This window comes from Leuresthes tenuis, unplaced genomic scaffold, assembly GCF_036924035.1.
Source record: "Leuresthes tenuis unplaced genomic scaffold, fLeuTen1.0.hap1 SCAF_15, whole genome shotgun sequence".
In the NCBI taxonomy this organism is placed as follows: Eukaryota; Metazoa; Chordata; class Actinopteri; order Atheriniformes; family Atherinopsidae; genus Leuresthes; species Leuresthes tenuis.
In genome coordinates this window covers 28,221,409-28,236,743 of record NW_027325369.1, presented here as the reverse complement: position 1 = coordinate 28,236,743, position 15,335 = coordinate 28,221,409, and the positions used below count along the sequence as shown (strand labels likewise).

General features: G+C 38.2%; 1 protein-coding gene across 1 annotated transcript; it reads right to left on the bottom strand.

The window, feature by feature from the left end:
* Positions 1-840: 840 nt before the first annotated feature.
* LOC140269838 (uncharacterized) lies at positions 841-15,216 on the bottom strand. Its single transcript, XM_072364817.1, has 10 exons — positions 14,901-15,216; positions 14,385-14,549; positions 12,200-12,892; positions 9,661-9,780; positions 9,125-9,244; positions 5,935-6,054; positions 3,102-3,221; positions 2,861-2,980; positions 2,446-2,565; positions 841-971 (listed from the first exon to the last, which is right to left on the bottom strand). Exons 1-10 carry the CDS (start codon positions 15,214-15,216, stop codon positions 841-843), a joined length of 2,025 nt encoding a protein of 674 aa, XP_072220918.1.
* Positions 15,217-15,335: the final 119 nt, after the last annotated feature.

The following is a 15,335-nucleotide window of genomic DNA, read 5'->3' as shown; positions in this document are numbered from 1 at the left end:
AAAGACAAGGACTTTATTCAGTGTGACATAACATGCTTGTTGGATCAGGTTTTAGTGCAGTCCTTACTATAATGCAATCTGAGATCAACAACAATGCTCTTGTTGTATAAAAGATTAGCTGCGGTGATATTGCTATGGATGGAGACTTTGTGTTATACAACATAACTGCACGGTTAAAATGTTTCCAAGGCAGTGAATACACAACAAGAGGGCATTGCAATAGCAGCACACTCTAAAGAAAGGAAAACCATCATGAAATTGTAAATTCAGTCTGTTAAATGAAGAGTTTTCATAGCTTTGCTGTTTACATTCCCAAATGATCTGACTCAGTATGAAACTGAATTCAATTACTAAAACTTTTAGGTGGAAAAATAATTCTTTAATCTTTTTAATCATATAGGTAAGATGTAAACATTTACACTTGTTACACTTTAAGTCTCTGTGACAAGAGCAGCCTAAACTCTGATTGCAGGTTTATGATAAAAACAACACATCTACCACCAGTATATTGCATAAAAATTCAACACTGTGTACATTCTTACTCCAAAATTAAAAGGTTTGTGGATTACAGATTGTGACTTTGTCTGGTCGAGTACACTGGATGCACTGAAAATCTGGAAATTTGTCTTTGGATGGCATCAGAGTCCTTAATGTCGAAGATCACCCTCAAATGCACTCACTTTGTCTGAAAGTTCATCAAGTGATCAGATAGTAAAGGAAAATAAATTCCCTGGTATATTTTCATTAAAGGTGCTAATTAGACACAATAACATGATCACATTTGCCCACAATATCTTTTTCTTACATAACAGTCAAAAGTATGAAATCCTGAAATCAGATTCAGTTTGTGGGTATCAGGTAAAGGATATGTTTCCTGCTCAGCTCCTGGATGGTTGACTGCACTTTTTTCTGGAACACAATCTGAGCTTCACACATGCAAGCATCTTCAGTTATTTCACTCCGCAATTCCTCTGAAACAATGAGATGATAAGATGAAGAGTGTCAAAGAAGTGCGAGAGAGGACTGTGCTTACCTTCTGGGCACTTCGAAAAAACCCAGAGCTGATGTTTCTGTTTCAGTCAACACTCAATGTTAGATAAAATCAGATAAAAGTTAGGTGATATTTAAAATGAAAACTATAAAAGATTGGTTTCCATATTGCAGCTGCTATTAGGTACAATCATGATTATGATTATGCATAAAATCAGTTTCAACTATATAAATCAGTCAATCATCACCCCAGAGTGCTTACTTATGGAGGTCAGCTGTGCTCAGCTATAAGTGGGATAATAAGACACATCAACATTAATTCAATCAAAATATCCACACAACTTTAACACTTGAAAATAGAGCTACAAACAAACTGAATCAGATTCTTTTTTTTAGTTCTTTGCTTTGGTTCCTGAGTGGATCCAAGGTGTCATTTCTTATACCGGCACAGTAAATTTCTATGATCTATAAACCGTGCTGGACCAGTAGAAGTGCTGTTTGTCACTGGACTTACCCAGAACAACCCCCCCCCCCCCGGGGCTTTTTATTTCAGCTAACAGAGCTAAAAAGATTATTTCAGGCTCATGTCTTTTGGTCAAAGGTAGATTAGCCTTATTAAATCTACTGATGTGGGTCAGAAAGCAGTCCAACCAGGCAGTAAGCTTCAGCTATATTAACTCTAAATCTGTCAATATAAAACATTTCTGCAGGGACTTTGATGTTTTTAGTTGTGTCTTAGAGCACTGTAAATTAATTTTACTGCTGTAAAATTATTTAAAAAAACATTTGAAATTTCTGCACTGGCTTATTTATAGAGGCCATTCAGTTGTAAGACTCACCCCTGCTGATACACTCGTGCTAACTGACTAACTGTAGCTCAGGCCTAAACTACACTACTCCAAATGTTTTATTAAACAGATGTTTCCCTCTGTTTGAAAAAAATATCTCTGACCACATGAAAATTCCAAAAATTGCACAGTCGCAGAAATGATAATGCCAGGCAAGGAGATGGTGACACATCTACATTGAAGACATGTTAAATTGAGAAAGAATGTTCTGAGCATGCTTAGTGAGTGGATTCTCTTTTTGTGAGGTGAAGTATTTCCAAACGTGGATGTAAACATGCAATTAGCCTGCCAAAGTTAACTAGATGTAGAAAAGTTGGTATATAGACGCTATTGTTGCTGTGGTTTCCACGCATGCTCTTGGCACAAAGTAATACAGGGCATCTTCACTCTGGAAAAGATCGTTCAAAATCATTTTTTCTGACTCAAAACACTAATTGCACATGGGTGGATGAGAGGTGTATAAGCAGAAACTTTCATTCCAGTCGTATTCACTAAAACTTCTGCCAAACCATGACATACCCTGTGAATGTAAGAAGCATCCGAGTAGCTTTAGGATCTGTTTTGGAATAACACAAAGTATAAAGAGAAATTAAATAATGTTTCTTACGTGAGCATGTTTTCTTATCCATGTTCAGCACGTATCCCACTCGACACTTGCAAATGTACGAGTTCCCGCTGTTGACACATATGTGCTGGCAGTCGTGTCCCTGAGCACACGCATCTGATCCTGAGAGGAAAAGCTCATTCATCACCAACTTATGACAAAAATGATCATCTGTTTTTTTGGTGAGCCTTTGGTCTCAGGTGTCTTTAAAAGAACGGGACTCCACAGCCGTGAGACCTTAAGCTTCAGCATGCCCTATCCCATAACTTCTTCACACTGACCTGAGGTTTTCACTACTAACTCAGATTTAGAGCAATGGAAATCAATCACAAACTGATGTCTCATCAAGTAGTGCTCGTGTCTGTTCACACCAAAAACACCAAACATGGAAAGTGTAATGAAGAATCGAAATTCTTACTTGAGCATGTTTTCTGGTCTGCATTCAATACATATCCCACTCGACACTCGCAGACATACGAGTCACCACTTTTGACACAAATATGCTGACAGTCATGTCCCTGGGCACATATATCCCATCCTGAAAAGACACACTTCCATAGCTGATGACGAAATCCAAGGAGCTCTGTTCTTATCATTCTTTAGTTTGGAAAATGACATGTTAAGATACTGGAAAACAAAGGAAAGTTCCAGCCTCTTACGTGAGCACGTTTTACGGTCAGCATTCAACATATATCCTGTTTCACATGTGCATGTGTATGAGTCATCAGTGCGGACACAAATGTGCTGGCAGTTATGTCCATCTGCACATGTTTCTGAGCCTGAAAAGGAAGACTTTCACATCTACCTGGCTAAATTTACTTAAACAATAAAGCTCTACAAGTTATTGGTTGATTTGGTGAAACACTTCAAACAAGCAAACCTAAGACTTGTCTAAAAAGAAAGGCCTTACGTGAGCATGTTTTCTTATCTGGATTCAACACATATCCCTCTCGACATTTGCAGCTGTATGAGTCATCACTGTTTACACAAATGTGCTGACAATCATGTTCATATCCACATGGATCAGAACCTGAAAAGAGACCATACATGATGAGATATTCTACATCATCAGTCAAATAGAGCTTCCCTGTTGGAGCCCTTTGAATACAGTAATAGCTCTGTGAATCATATCTGACTACTAGTAGCACTTGTCAAGGTTTGACATTTGAATAAACTGCAGCCATGTAGACTGCGCACCATCCACAGGAGTTTCAGAATTCTGCAACACAGGTTTCTGCTTGTTAAAAACTACATTGCCAGGTTGATTCAGACTATTAAGAACAAATGAAAGAGTTGGTAAATCAAACAACTAAAACCTTTAGTCCTCCATTTGGTAGTCAATATAAAAACTCAAAATGAAACCACCATTAAACCCCCTTTCCCCTCGGATGAGACTCTTAGCTCAGAAAAATTCACCATGTTGTTTTGTTTATAGTACAGCTTTCTTAGATGCTGTAGGCTTTACTCTTGATAATATGCACACTATCCCCTGGTTTTATTCTCTGTTGTTACCGACTTCTTCTCTTACTTCTGGATCAAAGCCCTGGCCAGGAACTGTTGGGCCTGTTCAGATCACACAGGCCAGTTTGAGTCCAATTAAGCATTTACATAAAGGAGTAATTTAACTTGACTCCCAACCACATTATCTGGATATGTTAGTCCAACTTCTGGAAATTCTATTTACATGTTTACATGTATTCTAATAAGTCAAATTTTAGTCAGACTAACACAATAATTTGCCATGTAAAGGTACTGATTTTCTGTGGTTTGCAAAAATGTAAAATTCTTACATTTCATTCTTGGCCGCTTGGTTGCAATCTTTTTTTTTTCTTTTTTTTTTCAACATAAACATGCTGGCAATAATTTAGAAACACAGTATATTTCCTAGCAGGCAATCAGCATACCATAATGGACATTTCAGCTAAACATCAATCTATTGGTGGTGTAAGCAAGCTTCTCATTTAAAATATATCAGTCATCAACAGTACATAGTGCCCAGCCACTGGGAGCACAAGCCAGTGTATTTCTAGTGCCGGTCCCAAGCCCGGATAACGAGTGAGGGTTGCATCAGGAAGAACATCCGGTGTGAAAACATGTGCCAAATCGATGATGCAAGATCGACTCACGGTGGCGACCCCTGATAAAAGGGAGAGGCCGAAAGAAGAAGATGAAGAAGTCATTAACAGTACATCCCATTTCTTTCTGTAAAACTGTTCAACACAAACAGTATTACCTAAAATATCTCTGTCAAACATTGCTTTGTTCACTGTATATCAAGTACATACACTCAAAAAATGACTTTTTGAATTATCATAAAAATTTTCATGCAATTATATGGCTTTTTTCAGCATTAAACAATTCTCTTATGTCCCTTTTATGAAATGGTTTGTGTCAACATAATCTTTACTGAAACCAAACTAAATCTTGTTTTAGATTAACTATATATATTAACTATTAACTATATAGATTAACTATATATATATATGTACTATAACTATTTTGACTATGTTACTTATGTCAGTGTTGTTGAATGAAAAAAAAAAAATGTTGAAACAACAAGACTGATATGAGTAAATCCCATAAAATCTGTACTGGTTTACTCAACAACTAATGTAAGATTAGTTCAACTAACCCAGAATTAATAATTAAACAAACCTAAACTCAGTGCATTAAAGTTCTGCAAGAATATTTCTATTTAGAAATAAAGTATGTGCCTTTGCTAATTTTTTTGAGTGTTAATTAACTTTATGCATCTATCTCCATACAACATGCATGAAGAATAACCTGATTGCTGTAAACCACATTAGAAAGAGACCATTAGAAAACTGGTCCCTATATGAGCACGTGTTCTGGTCTGCACTCAACACAAATTCTTCTTGAGCTTTGCAGATGTAGGAGTCATCAGTGTTGATGTAAATATGTCAGCACTCATGTCCCTGAGCACATATGCATGAACCTAAAGTGCGATACTCACATTTTTAACTGAGCTTTAAATATATCACCACTGAGCTAAATTACCAGGTTATCCATTAGTCTAGGTGCATGAGCTGCAGGATCCAGTTTCTTTCACAATAAAAATAAATGTACAGTTTACAATGTAAACATTAACCACAAAAGCCTACAAGAAATTAATTGAAGGTTTTCAGTTTGATATCAACAGATAAACTGTATTTAAGCAAGAAAACATTAAGCTGTGGCACAACAAAGCGCATGTGTAAAAATCCAGTTTCTTACGTGAGCATGTTTTCTGGTCTGCATTCAACACATATCCCTCTTCACACTTGCAAAGGTAAGTATCAGCATTTGTGACACTAATATGCTGACAGCCATGCCTTGGATACACAAATCTGAACCTGAAAGAAACGCTTCAAAAGCTACCACTTACACCAGCAAATCCAGACACAATCACACACTTTATGCCTAATCCCTCCTTTAACCAAGCACAGTGCACTCACAACCTTTCAAGACATGGTGATCATAGGAAGGTCTTACGTGAGCATGTTTTTTGGTCTGCATTTAGCATATACCCCACTTGGCATTTGCAGATATAAGAGTCATCATTGTTTTCACAAATGTGCTGGCAATCGTGTCCATGGGCACATGGATCAGAACCTGAAAAGAGACACATCAGCATGTATCTGACAACTAAGGACATCAGGCACATGGAGTTTGGCCTGTAAGATGCTCTGTCTGCCATTGTTTAGGTTTAAGAGCATTCTCAATGCATGTTAGGGGTGTGACTTCTACAAGTAAAGAAGTTACATATTAAAAAATGAATAAAAACTGTGTCGATCAAAATGTCTATTTTGTCTTGTCTAGTTCTAGTCTATGCAATAAAACAGATATTTTTGCTTTTTTAATAAAATGCAAGTCATGGTAAACTTGTAATATTTGATGTAAACAGTACTGTGCAAAAATCTTGAACCACCCCTCATTTCTTTATATGCTCCCAGGAAAACAGGAAATAAGTGCAGAGATTTTTTGAAACGTGCAAACATAAGTGGAAAGACAGTATACATCAGGAACAGAAACTGAACAATTCTGATGAGCTTGAAAGTCATTATTTGGTATGAGCACCTTGGCTGCCTTTTGTTCCGTTCTCTGTCAGATGATCCCACACTGCTTCAATAATGTTGAGGTCCGGGCTCTGGGGAGGATTCATCCCTCCATAAGACCTGTTGCCACTGATTTTCAGTCTACTTCTTGTGTCATTTGGCATAGCTCTGCCTTTTCTCCTGGTTTCCCTTCCTTAAGAATGGCTTCTTGACCGCCAGCCTTAGTTTTTTTAGGCCTGACACTTTTGTCCTCCACTTGTCCAGTTTCCTCAAATGTTTTAAGAACACACTGCACACCATGCTGAGATATGCCAAGTTTTCAGTTAATAACTCTTTGGGAATCATCTTGTTGCTGCAAAAATACTATTTTCTGTCTGTCAAATTGTGTTATCTTTGGTGTTTTTCATAGATGCAAATAAGGAAAAGGGAACACACGATGTTTCTTTGTGACACTGTACTGTGCTAGTAAAAATTGCTTAGTTAGATGTTATGTGTAGACAACACTGGTTCATCCCTTGAGTTAGTTGAGTTTTTAATGCTGGAATGACTCAACTGGTGCTGAATAGGATGAAGCAGGTAGGGAAGATGGATGGATTTAGAGGTCAGTGTTAAGAGGAAAAAAATATTCCTCTGAAAATAGTTGGGTATATGGACTACGTTGAAAATGAGTGAAAAAGCAGCCATTGTCCACAGACAGCCTGGAGAACTATTGCTCAAGACCACTTAAAAATATTACAAGAAAGTCTGAAATGAGGAATGAGAAATGAGGGGTGGATCAACACTTTTGAACAGCACTGTACACCCCGTGCATCATAAATCAACATATCTGCTTACTTGCTTTTCTTCATTTAGAATAACCTAAGCCATGTTCCCAGCCATGGACATTAATGACAGTCCAACAATTGATAACTCTTTCAAACCTGTAGAAATGACTCAATTCTTCAAAGAATTCTTCCCAGAAAATGTGAACAATTAAATACACTTACAAACTTCTCTGTAAAACCTGGGACAATGCACCAAGAGATGGTATAAAATGTTCTTACGTGAGCACGTTTTGGTGTCTGCATTCAACAGATATCCACTGTGACACATGCAGACATTAGAATCACCATTTTTGACACAAATGTGTTGGCAATCATGTCCTTGGGAACATGTGTCCATACCTGAAAAGAAAAGCTTTCACATAAACAACATAAAATCGGATACAAGCCAAAGCTTTTTGCGTTCACCAAAGCTATGTTGTGCTTTAGAAACCAACTCTTAGTATGTTAATAGATGATACCTATACACCTTCAGTCATGCTGAACACAAAACAAGGTGCCAAAACTAGTGGTCTGCATTCAATACAAGTCCCTCTCAAAATTTGCAGATGTAAAAGTCATCATTGTTGAGACAAACTTGTTGGCAGTCATGTCCTTCTGCACATATAACTGAACCTGAAAAGAGACACTTCCATCTCTAAAACAACTGAGTCTTATTATACATAACATTATCTGAGTGTACATGAACATGGAAAGGTGGAGATCATGTCCCGCAACCTGGTTATTCTGAGGGGGTTGAGGACTCAAAATGGTGGAGAGCCAATGCTTTAAAGTGGTTATACATAACAGATTAAATCTTCACAACACTAGTTTCCTGAGGTTGTATATTATCCCTTTAAATCAGCTTTAACTGAGGTCTTGTGTCTTCTTGTAACTTTGTTTCATTTTCAGTTTTTTTTCTTTGTAATAATTTTGAACAGGTTTGACAGGTTAACGTAGTGCGCATGAAGACAAGCTAATACTTAAGCATCCTCTGCTAATTCAAGACAAACTACTTCTAAGGGTCTGGCTCTGGTCATGGCTCGTTTTTATTCATACTACCATCTGAGTTGACTGTGCCGAGTCTTCCTATGCAACGGCATGGAATCAGTTTGCAATATGTTGTAGAGGTGTGGATAATGGAGATTCTCTTGCAAAGGCTCTCCTCAAATCTAGCGTCTTCTTAATCTGTCTTTTTTCTGAATGGAGATTGATCCAGGCTCATGTGTTGGTGTGCTCAGTCTACACGGTAACACATTTTTTGGCATGACAGAGGGAGCCAGTGGACTCTCACAGACTGGTGTAGAACATCAAATTTACATCACACAGGCCTTGCAAACATGCAAATGCAAAAAAAAAACACAAATTACCTTTAAAACATCTGTCAATGCAGCAAATCAGCAAATGGTATTAAGTACTTATAGACTGTCATTTTTGTATTTGAATGGTATAATGATAAAAGTGATCTTACTCCAAGGAAATGTTGACGTTATATGTGGTTTCTATAAGCATAAAATGGTAATGCTTATGTTTGGTCTGTATAAGGGACGGCAAGGTCGACTCTGCCTGGGCCGGTGGAACAAGTTAAATATCAGGGTTTAAGCTGTCACATTCAGTCATGGCATTTAGCTAATGTTACCCAGAAAATGATTGTAAAGCAGTTTTTCATTCCTTTCATCATTTATGCTCTGTATCATCGTTCTTGGCATCCATAACTCTTGACATTTAATCTTGTACTACCTGCCTTGAAATGTTTATGAAAACAGATACAGCTATGTGTCACAACAGCGTGGAAATATTATTCAGAAAGAAAATTAACGTTCTTACGTGAACAAGTTTTCTGGTCTGCATTCAACACATATCCCATTCGACACTTGCAGGTGTATGAGTCACCACTGTTGATACAAACGTGCTGGCAGTCATGCCCCTGGGCACAAGCATCTGAACCTGCAAAGAAAAAAATCCCACATGAGACCGACAGAGTTTTTAGTCGGGAGATAACAGTGAGAAGTTTTTGCTTTTAAGAGTTTGTGACGCTCATTAGTCTGGGCTTTCACCATGCTCTGCTTACATAATTTGTGCTGAATAGTGTTAGCCCGACTATTTGGGACAAGCCAAAACACTTGCAACAAGAGATGGTATGCAGTGTTGGCAGTCCAATGTACTAACTTGGTATCCCAAGGTTCCATTTAAATTTCTACTAATACATTTTTTGTTTCTTTCCATCTAATTCCAGATCAAATCTTAACAATATTCAGTCAAAATGTAATGTTTAACTTTTTTTATTGTGACAGTTTTTAGAGTGAATAAAGCTGTGGGCTTTTTATATGCAAAAGTCCAAACATAAACACAAAGCTTCTTACGTGAGCATGTTTTCATGTCCGGATTCAGGACGTAGCCTGGACCACACTTGCAGTTGTACGAGTTGCCGCTGTTGACACAAATATGTTGGCAATTGTGTCCTTGAGCACATGGATCCGACCCTGAAAGGAAATACTTGATTGTCTTATTGGCTTAAGTCTAGTGAAATCAGTCATTCAGTGTTGTACATTTGTGTTAGTGGGTATGTGAGTAGTTGGATCATCTACAACATGCAGGTTATTGCAGGATCTCTGTGATTCATCCACAGTGATGTTATACTGAATTTATTTGTTTCAAATTAGAGTAATTTAAAAGTGGGGAATAAGGAATAGTGTAATGGTGAATTGGCTTTTGAACTTAGAACACCATTTGGATTTTCCAAGAAAATTCATGACAGTACAGTTCAAATGTCAGAATCTACTGAAGACTTTTTCATATCCATTGTGTCTTCAGGTGGGTCATCACAGCTGCTGTTAAACATAAGTTATTCTCAGTGAAACAGAGTATGGTTAAATACTCTGGTTCAACCACATATTTAAGAGCAAACTTTCCTGCCAAACATACATATGCAGCCTTAAGCTTGCTAGTTTGGGTGCTATCACAAGCTGGAGGGTGACATGCAAATATAGAAATAGAAAAATACTTTATTTAATATTATTTCATATTAATATAATATTTAATATTTTATTGCAAATATGGACATTTATGTCATTAACATGGTGAAAACTGTGTTTCTCTGGAAAAAAAGAGAAAAAGAAGGGTCATGTATTAGCACACACCAAACTCAGGAGCAGCTGGGGTGACCATAGAGAAATGAACATCCGCCTGCTTTGAAGTCCTAACCAGCCAGCTAGTTTCCAGCCAAAGCAGAATCTGATGCAACAGCTCACTGGGTTAGACTTATCAATGGCTGCCTTCTTATTTAGACGTATCAATGGCTGCCTTCTCATTTCCAACTGTAACTGGCATCGGCTTATCATTAGCCTGATCAGTAGCTAAGTAGTCAGTACCAGCTTCTTTTCTCCAAGACAGTGGTGTTTTCTTCTTGAGGGTTTGTTACAAAGCCTGGTTGTCTGAATATGCAGAACAGGACACGTTATCAGCTATAAATATAATCATTGTAAAGGAAAAAGCTAGGCATTTGAATGCTATACTACTGGAATTATCAGATATATTAGTTACAGGACTCCCGTATAGCCTTACCTCAATCCTCAATCTGACATTGCAAGTAGGCTACTTCATGAGGGAGTGCAAAAATAGTTCAGATATAAATCCAACTGTTACTCTTTGGGGACTCTACAAAAAATGTTTGAAATATGAAAATCATGTTTTAATTTTAAAATCACCCTTATTCTTTTCCACTTCTAATATCACCCGAATTCATCTTAGCACTTTGCAGATGGGTTAGATTAGGAGTTATTGCAGCCTTTGTAGAACACATAAATATAAATATATGAACCAGCAAAATTAACCACTTTGCCATTTTTCTCCATAACAAGTTCTCCATTTTATGTGGGTTTTAATTTCATTTACATGATTTTTTTCTTTTTTTTTTGTAAGGATTCAGCAAATTAGATCACCAGTTGCCTACACCATAGAACTGCTGGTTGGAAGTTTTAAAAGTTACTTTTGGACCGAGCCAACCAGTAACTTCCAGTCTTTGTGCTAAGCTAAGCTAACTAAGAGTTGAATCAAACATTCTGTTAGCTTAATTTAGCTTAGCTTGAGCAGAAACGAACGGTGTGAGGGTGTGAAACAACTTTGCAATTCAAAATTTAGGGAAAATTAATAATAATGCTATATTCCAAAAATATTTAGAACAATTTTTATATTTTAAAGCTACAATGAATTGAAGCCATTTCTCATTGTAAGCTTTTGCATTTTTGTTAGCATAGTTAGAGATAAACTTTAGGGTAGAAAAATACATTCCGAGGTACATTCTGAGAAAAATTTGGATAAAGATGACTCTTAATAAAATTTTGTCAGTAAAAATATGTCCACTCAAATACATTTCAGTCACCTTTAGAGCAATCTAGTTGAACTTTTGCTTTGCATTATAGTTGCTGTTAAGCTATCAGCGGTTGCAGAAGCCCGAGCTGGGTACTAGCTTAGCACACCTCCAGCTAATGGAGCATGGCACAAAGGCATGCAGCGCAAAATGCAGTGCAACCGGTGAACAGCATCGCACATCCTGTGAACAGTACAGACAGCACCATATTGAGTTTCAAACATTTTAAAGTAATTCAATTTGGCTCTGAGTCAGCATGTGATCAGAGTTTTGCCCCCTTCTTTAAGTTGGTTAGTGTGACATTTTTTTGTACATGTTTAATGCTGAATGCATCAATACCACTAAACTATCACCATTCATATGGCAACAGTTAGTGGGGCATCCAATTACAGCATGTGTTGGTAAACCAGTGGATAACATGGCCTTGTTTTCAAGACCAAAGAAGAGGACTAGTGACTTTAGAATGAAGATTCCCTCTATGGTGCTGCCATGTGACGAGCACAGGTGAATATAAGAGGACGGATCTGACATACCGTTGTTTCCTTTATCGTCACGTTCATTATCTATTCCATTACCGTCTTTCCTGTCATTTAGGTCTAGTCCGTTATCATCTACTGGAATATCTGCACTCCCATTATCATCATCCTTACCACACAAGGTTTCCCTAAATTTGGATGTGAGCTTCTCTATGACGCCATAGGTTTCCACATAGAAGACATGGTCATCATGAGGGTGGCTGGCCATGAGCCTGAGGGACGTCATATCAGCTCTATCTACTCCCACTGCGTAGATCTCAATCCCAGATGCTCGAGCTGCTGCTGACACCTCCTCCACCTTGTCCTGAGGCCTCCCATCTGTCACTATGATAGCCACCTTAGCGATGTTCGTGGAGCCAGTTCGGGCCCCGGCCTCCTTGGTGAAAGCTTTCTCCATGGCGGTTTTGATGGCCATGCCCGTCATGGTGCCTGAAGCGAGGGGCTCAACACGAGCCAATGCCTGCTTCAGGGACGACTTGTCAGAATACATGTTGAGCAGAAACTCGATCTGTACTGTGCTGGCATAATTAACAAGTCCAACTCGAGTGGCATCAGAGCCGATGACCAAGCTGTCCACCGTGTCCTGCAGAAAGTCCTTGGCTTTTTCGAACTCGGCAGGGCGTACGCTGCGGGAGCTGTCTATGATGAAGACCAGGTCTATTGGCTGATTTCTGCAATTGGATCTTGTTGCTGTAAAAAAAAATTAAAAATTGATGATTTTAATATATTGACATGGGTGGATATGCTAAATTCTAACGGTTACTAGTAGAAAAGAAAAAGGTGAAATACCGTGCTGAGCCTAATCACAATACCTACTTAATATGTGGGGCAGCTGTTTACCAACGTTTATAATTATTATGACTATATTTTGGGAAACCAGGAGCTGTGATTGTGATGAGTGTTACAGCTATAATGGAGAGTGAGGAGAAATACCAAATACTTTTTTTTCCAAATATATGACTTTTCCAAGATTTTCTATTCCTAAACAGTTACTTTTGACCGATTAGGTTTTAATTTGAACTAAACATCCATAACACTGATGACCATTTCCAGTTAAGTTGTTGCTGAATGTTTTACAGCAATCACCTCACAACCAAAAATGTTTCAACTAAAATTAAGAAAATTTCATTTAAAATCGATATGCTTTGTGATTTCCTTGCAACTAAATCTCGACTAATATGATTCATATTTAAATGTCTATAAGCTTTTTTGGTCTCATGTAAAACTTTTATGCGAGCTTTGGTGCTTAAAAATATAAATGTTTTCTTACAAGATATATTACTTTATGTTTTATGTAAAATATATAGAATAAATTCAGGGTTTTTTTTAAGGCTAAAGCCTATTACAAGAGGCAGAGTACACCCTGGACAGGTCACCGGGAAGATATTCAAATGTATCGTATGACTAACCTGTATCTTTCACTGGCAGCAATAATAAATTCAATAATTTCATATCAATACTTTGAACAATGTTGAGGTTTGTGGTGTGACACCAACACTCACCAGTAAATTTGTTAGGTATATCAGCCAAATCTGATATAAACTTCCCCTAAAATCCTTTCAGAAACATATGCTTATTGTTGAGGCTCACACCACTGACATACATGGAGGATGGCCGACTTGTTTTACCATGTTAAATGTAAACAGTAAAGCAACAATTGTTTACCTGCAAAGTATTTTAAGGGTTTTGTGTATGTTGATTATACACATAAAGGGTAATCTCAGTCCAGATAAGATTTTGAAATAAGTAATCCTAATAACAAACACAACTTAATAAAAACGTAATTATGTAAGCCAAACTTTCATAAGGAAGTATTTGCTTATGTGAAGTTATGTGGGTCAAATGAATTGGTGTGGGGTGATCCATGAGTCTAACTGCCTAAATATTCCCCATAAAAAAATTAATTGCTGTATTATACTAAAACAAGGGGTTCCACCTTAAAGATTGCTTATAAAACTTGAATGTAATATGGACTATATACATTTATATGATCTAATTTAAATAGGAAATCGTGATGAAATCGCTTGGCTCACAAGTTTAAAAAAACTTCTTCCTCAGCCACTCATTAGAGAATTTCATCGGCAGAGTAAATCACTGCAGAATTATATATTGAAAACAATATTTTAGGATGCTGGCTTGCAGATGAGAGAAAAGACCATCTTTGTCTCCGCAGCTTTGTTACCTGCGCTGGTTCTGATGGACGCTGGAGAACCAACTGTGTCTCGAGCAGGCTTCCAGGATTCAGATGGTGCAGCCTCTTGCTGCCGCACTGAGAAGTGCTGGGTTCTCTGTGGCGGCTGGCGGTGAGAGGGCTGATAGCGATTAAACCTGGACTCAGTGCCATCAGCTGTGCCAAAGACAACAAAAGGACGGACACCATTAGAGCAGATGTTGGTTTGGATGAAGGTGAGCAAATGAAAGAGCAAAAGCCTAAAGGTTACTCAAATTTGAACAAATTTCCCCTTTTATTGTTGGGGTTTAACCAAAGCACAAGTAAAGTCTTTGGGTATATTGGAAGATAAGTGTGTAAATAAATGTAGGCTTAAATGGGCAAATCAAATGGGCAAAATAGGAAATAGATTAAAAACTGTAAATTTTGTGGAAAATGTTATCTGGATATTTCTAAACTCATCCACAGTTTGTACAGCAACTGGACACTGCCATCAAACATGATGACACACAGCAACTACCAACCAACCTTCACTCAAACCTTTCCGTCCCTCGTGCGTCAGGTAATTATTGGCACCTGCGCGCGCGCCCTGCCGCTGCTCGAAGCTGTAATCATCCTGCTGGACCTCTTGGAAGCTCTCCGCGCTTTGCGTTTCCACAGAGGTCTGTTCAATAGAGCCGAAATCATCGGTGCGCTCGTAGGCCCGTGGAGCGACCCGCGGGGACAGCAGGGGACCGGCTGAGTGAATCTGCCGCTGTTGTGACCGAGACTGAGCTAAAGTTCCCCGAGAACTCGCTGCCAGGATGCCGATGAAGACGATCACCTCACATATTGGAGAAGCCATGTCGGCTGCGCACAATTGTTTTGCTGTGATCCTTCTCTGGGTGTCCACTAACAGCCGAATTTATATAATCTGGTCCACGGCCACAGAAGGCGTGGGAAACCAGAGGTCCAATCCAGGCA